The 6,000-nt window shown below is 44.3% G+C and overlaps 1 protein-coding gene across 3 annotated transcripts in view; it reads right to left on the bottom strand.

Annotated features, from left to right (window-relative positions):
• LOC129701783 (core histone macro-H2A.1) overlaps positions 1–6,000 on the bottom strand; it is a 30,660-nt gene that overhangs the window by 17,960 nt on the left and 6,700 nt on the right. For all 3 annotated transcript variants that reach the window (XM_055643209.1, XM_055643211.1, XM_055643210.1), the window contains exon 2: positions 4,157–4,343. In XM_055643209.1, the coding sequence (XP_055499184.1) occupies positions 4,157–4,328 (172 nt within the window). In that variant the 5' untranslated portion in view covers positions 4,329–4,343. The remainder of the gene's footprint in view (positions 1–4,156; positions 4,344–6,000) is intronic.

Genomic DNA, 6,000 nt, shown 5'->3' with positions numbered 1-6,000 from the left:
GTAACCAGCAAAACGTTTTAAGAATAGTAGGTGATTAAGTTTTAGTTTTAGAAATACAGCATCGAAACAGGCCCTTCGGCCCACCAAGTCCATGCTGACCCCATTCACGAACACCGTCCTATACACTAGGAACAATTTTACAATGTTACCGAAGTCAATAAACCTACAAACCTATAGGTCTTTGGAGCGTGGGAGGAAATGGGAGCATGTGGTGCAGCGGTAGAGGGTTGGTGCTTTGCAGCGCCAGAGACCCGAGTTCTATCCTGTCTGCCGGTGTTTGTCTGTATGGAGTTGGTACTTTCTCCCTGTGACCTGCGTGGATCTCTGGTTTCCCAAGCTCCAAAGACGTACAGGTTTGTGGGCTAATTGGCTTGGTAAAAATGTAAATTATCCCTTGTGTGCGTGTGTGTAGGATTGCTGGTTGGCGCGGACTTGGTGGGACGAAGGGCTTATTTCCCCGCTGTATCTCTAAACTAAACATGAATGAGTTTCATAAAAATAATGTTGCTTTTTCTGTAATTAATTTTCTCGCAGGCAAATATCTGTTTGTACACTGTAAAGCAAGGCAGAATGCTAGACTCCATTTGGATTTAGGATCTATTTATACTTGCTATGTGAAACAATGTATTAACCAGATTCAGATAAGGTATTAACCTAGTCCTAAAGGGCCGTCCCACTTGGCTGTCATTTGCGTGTAATTTACGCAACATCATTTATGCGTCACGACGCACAACGCGTGCATGGAGCGTGATGACATAGGCAGTGACGTGCGGCCGCACGCGGCGTCGCAAGGTTTTGTAATGCGCAACATCTTCACTCGCCATCTGCGTGACGCGCAATTGATGGCCAAGTGGGACAGGCCCTTAATGATAGCTTTCAAGGCAAAGTTAATGGCAGTTCTTATTTTCCACTCCGACATTTTTAATACCGTAAAAATACATTTCATCCATAATACTCAATTTTGGATTTAAAAGAAGGTCCAGAAAAAAAAAACTAGCTTTAATAATGTAAAGCTCAAGAATAAGCACAATTTATATGATTTTATTTACATTTTAGCAATTCTCAGTTGGGACAAATTCACTGCGAAAGCCCTCCTGAACTCCCATAGTGGACAGCATTATAATCACTGTAAAAGGTACTTTAACCAAGACATTGTTGCCATGCACGAAATAAGGTGCAGCAGGCAGTGAAGAAAGTGAATGGTATGTTAGCATTCATAGCAAAATGATTTGAGTATAGGAGCAGGGAGGTTCTACTGCAGTTGTACAGGGTCTTGGTGAGACCACACCTGGAGCATTGCGTACAGTTTTGGTCTCCAAATCTGAGGAAGGACATTATTGCCATAGAGGGAGTGCAGAGACGGTTCACCAGACTGATTCCTGGGATGTCAGGACTTTCATATGAAGAAAGACTGGATAGACTCGGCATGTACTCGCTAGAATTTAGGAGATTGATGGGGGGATCTTATAGAAACGTACAAAATTCTTAAGGGGTTGGACAGGCTAGATGCAGGAAGATTGTTCCCGATGTTGGGGAAGTCCAGGACAAGGATTCACAGCTTAAGGATAGAGGGGAATAGAGTCCTTTAGGACCGAGATGAGAAAAACATTTTTCCACACAGAGAGTGGTGAATCTCTGGAACTCTCTGCCACAGAAAGTAGTTGAGGCCAGTTCATTGGCTATATTTAAGAGGGAGCTAGATGTGGCCCTTGTGGCTAAAGGGATCAGGGGGTATGGAGAGAAGGCAGGTACGGGATACTGAGTTGGATGATCAGCCATGATCACGTTGAATGGCGGTGCAGGCTCGAAGGGCCGAATGGCCTACTCCTGCACCTATTTTCTATGTATATGTTTCTATGTGAGGAGTGGAACTGAGTTTTCTGACGTAAAGATCAGCAAATAGCTTGGCAGTTGGACACTGAAGCTGTTGAGAATGGCCCAGTAAAATCTAATTTTACCGCCATAATAGGATGCGTTAAAAGATGCTGTGCTGTACAGAATTCGAAGCCATCAATCTACAGAGGTAGACGCAAAATGCTGGAGTAACTCAGTGGGACAGGCAGCATCTCTGGAGAGAAGGAATGGGTGACGTTTTGAAGCGAGATCTTTCTTCAAGAACCCTTCTTCTTCATGACTTGCCTTTGTGGTGACTGGTTAGCATGCAATAAAAGCTTTTCATTGCACGTGTATTGTCAGTACACGTGACAATAAAAAAAACTGAACTGAACTAGAGTGCAGTATATAGTTCTCTACATTGTAGCGCACCAGTTCCTTAGACAAAGTCCATTGTCCTCAATGGAGTAAAGGTGAATTGAACAGTAAAGTGTTTTATATAATACACATTCTCCATGAAATGCCTTCCAAAACCCTGTCCGATCTAATTTTGCCATTCCATTTGTCTCGTATTTTTAACCCACCAGCAATCATTTATGTTCTTTCTCCCACTCAAGATTTCCTCCAGCTAAAATTGAATGGCACTTGAAAATGTGGCCTGGAATTATTTTACTTCTGTTTAATCAATGTAATCTTGACATGGTGCAGCATTACATGTGTGTTCCTGTCTCCTTCGAATGATCTTAGCTTTCAGCCAGCATCAAATATTTTGCTGGAACGTAAGATCACCTTTTCAATACCATGACTACCCAAAATCAGTTGAAGTCACAGAGACATTATCTTGCACTAAATGTTTATCTGTACACTGCGGACCAAAGATTATAGAGCAGAGCACGATAGACCACTCCTCCGAAATCCAATGGGCTGACGTGTAGTACGTAACGGAACGTTACGGCCGCCATTTGTTTATGCCGAACGCGACATCTTTGGGGACGGACTCCACAGTTATACAATCTGCTCTTACATCAGGTCGCAGGGAAAAGCAAAGATACGAGAGGCTCCTCTAGTATCTTTGGGGGAAGAGGACGTTTCCTCCACTCCCGAGTTGATCCAGGGCTGATTCTCGGTCCCCCCCGATACCAGATGAAGGCGGCCAGCGGGAGAGCCTCAAGCGTCTGCCCACGGTCGGTGCTCCCGAGGCAGCGAGTAATGCTCCTCTAGTATCTTTGGTGTAATCCGTTCCAAAGATCGATCCACTCTATCATCTTTGGTGTAATCAGTGTTGTAGGGAACAGTGTTTTATACAGCATCCATCACTTCACATATTTAGTTAATATTATTGCCAATTTTATTCATATTATTGTAAATTGCAGCTCAATAAAATGGCGTCATGTCATACCCATGTCATACTACGCTTTTTTCACAGAGTGGCGCATATTGCTCTGCTCTATAATCTTTATAACCATATAACAATTACAGCACGGAAACAGGCCATCTCGGCCCTACAAGTCCATGCCGAACAAATTTTTATCCCCTTAGTCCCACCTGCCTGCACTCGTACCATAACCCTCCATTCCCTTCTCATCCATATGCCTATCCAATTTATTTTTAAATGATACCAATGAACCTGCCTCCACCACTTCCACTGGGAGCTCATTCCACACCGCCACCACTCTCTGCGTAAAGATGTTCCCCCTCATATTACCCCTAAACTTCTGTCCCTTAATTCTGAAGTCATGTCCTCTTGTTTGAATCTTTGCTGCGGACGGCTTGAATGCATCCTTTATCTGTGCACTGCGCTTGGCTTGAATGTAATTATGTATTCGTTTTTGTCTTTGACAGGATAACACAAGAGAAAAGTGTTGTTCAGTTTGTCACATGTAGAGGAACAGTGAAAAGCTTTTTTTGCTGCGTGCTATCCAGTCAGCGGAAAGACTATACATGATTACAATCAGGCTGACCACGGTGTACAGATACAGGATGAAGGAAATAACGTTTAGTGCAAGAATTTACTGAGTTCACATTAAAGGTTGTTCGAGGGTCTCCAATGGGGTAGATGGGAGGTCAGGACCACTCTCTAGTTGGTGATGGGATGGTTCAATTGCCTGACAACAGTTGGGAAGAAACCGTCCCTGAATCTGAAGCTGTGCGTTTTTAAGCTCTTCCTTGATGGGAGAATATAGAGTTTGTATTTGACCAGATAGCATGCAACAAAAGCTTTTCACTGAACCTCAGTACATGTGACAATAAACTAAACTAATACTTTCCAAAATCCTGTCCGGATGTTATTTTTTAATGGAGCCCGAACAATATTTTGACTCACCAGTTAGGTACTCCAGAACTGCAGCCATGTACACTGGGGCACCCACGCCAATTCTGTACTTTGGATGGCCTTTCTTGATGTAACGTAACATTCGCCCGACGGGGAAAATGACACCGGCCTTTGCAGACCGTGATGTCTTGGTCGTCTTCTTCTTTCCCCCTCGGCTGGACATGATGATCACAAAGACCTGAACCAAACCAAGGTACAAACAGAGTCACCAGAGTAAAACAGAAGTCTTACGAGTTAGAACTGCCAGAGGTTCCCTCAGACCCAGCATTGATCCCATTCAAAATAGTCACTAGCAGTGAGAATAAATCCTTCAACCCCAACTTAAATCCCGCTGGGCGGCATGGTGGCGCAGCGGTAGAGTTGCTGCTTAAAGGGCCTGTCCCACTTTCACGACCTCTGCCGAGTTTGCCCTTGACTCGTACTCGCAGCATGGCCGTCACAAGATCGTAGGTCGCAGGCAGGTCGCGATGCTAGTCGTAGGTACTTGTGGCATATAGTAGGTCGGGGCGTTTTTCTAGCCTGATGAAAAATGTCCACGAGTAAAAAAGGTTGTGAATTAGGTCGTGAAAGAGGGACAGGCCCTTTACAGAGTTAGAGACCCGGGATTCAATCCTGACGCACAGGTACTGTCTGTATGGAGTTAGTACGTTCTCCCCGTGACCACGTGGGTATTCTCCGGGATCTCCGGTTTCATCCCACATTCCAAAGACATACAGGTTTGTAGGTTAATTGGCTTTGGTATAACGGTAAATTGTCCCTAATGTGTGCAGGATAGTGTTAATGTGTGGGGATCACAGGTAGGTGTGGGCTCGGTGGGCCGTAGGGCCTTTTTCTGCGTTGTATTTCTAAACTAAACTTCAAACTTTAAACTGTGAGACACGGAATAAAATATTATGCCCGATCTTCCAGTGCCCAAGGGTTGAGCTCCCACCTGTTAGTCACAGTAACCAGTGACCCTCATATCCTTCCTGTGTAACTGAACTCAACAAAGGTAAAAAAAAAAACAAGCACTTCATGTTTTAAGCTGATAAGCAACTTCTAAATGGACCACAAGCCACATACATGCTTTATGCTGAGACATAATGCAAAGTGCAGAAACCCTGTGGCTAGCTTTCTGCATTCTAAGTTTCCACCATTTTAAGCAGTTATGTGAGAGGAAATTGAACGAAATGGGCGAAATTCTCATTTTTCTTTGCCCTTTCAAGTAGTTCGAGAGTCGGGAATGTTGACTGTTTTCAAGTCTGCAGTAAGCTGGTTATATGTGAATATTTTTGGGGGGGGGGAAAAAAACCATGCTTCACCTTGCTATACTGGCAACAGCTTCTCTGGAACTTAACAAGTTGTGCTCACCAGAAAAACAAAATCTAAGCGACATTAAATGCCAAGTGAAAGATCAGGAGGTGGAGATGGCTGTCTTTAAGAATGTTCTCGAAGGGAAAAATAAGGAGGAAGTCCAGCAAAATTTAACACTGTTAACAACGAGGCAAGAATGGATGCAACGTTTTGGGTCTTCTAGCAAGTTACAGAATCTTGCATTGCATCCCCTGCAACACCTGTCCCTTTACCTCCCCCCTCGACTCCGAGTTGTGAGTCTGCGGAATTCTCTGCCTCGGAGGGCAGTCGAGGCTGGCTCTCTGGATACTTTCAAGAGAGAGCTTGATAGGGCTTTTAAAGATAGCGTAGTCAGGGGATATGGTGAGAAGGCAGGAACAGGGTACTGATTGTGGATGATCAGCAGTGATCACATTGCATAGTGGTGCTGGCTCGAAGGGCCAAATGACCTACTCCTGCACCTTTTGTCTATTGACTATTCAAGGACCCAAACAGTCTTTCCA

Source organism: Leucoraja erinacea, chromosome 11 (assembly GCF_028641065.1).
Source record: "Leucoraja erinacea ecotype New England chromosome 11, Leri_hhj_1, whole genome shotgun sequence".
Lineage (NCBI taxonomy): Eukaryota > Metazoa > Chordata > Chondrichthyes > Rajiformes > Rajidae > Leucoraja > Leucoraja erinaceus.
Note: the sequence above shows the minus strand (reverse complement) of the source record. Positions and strands in the feature narration are given on the sequence as shown.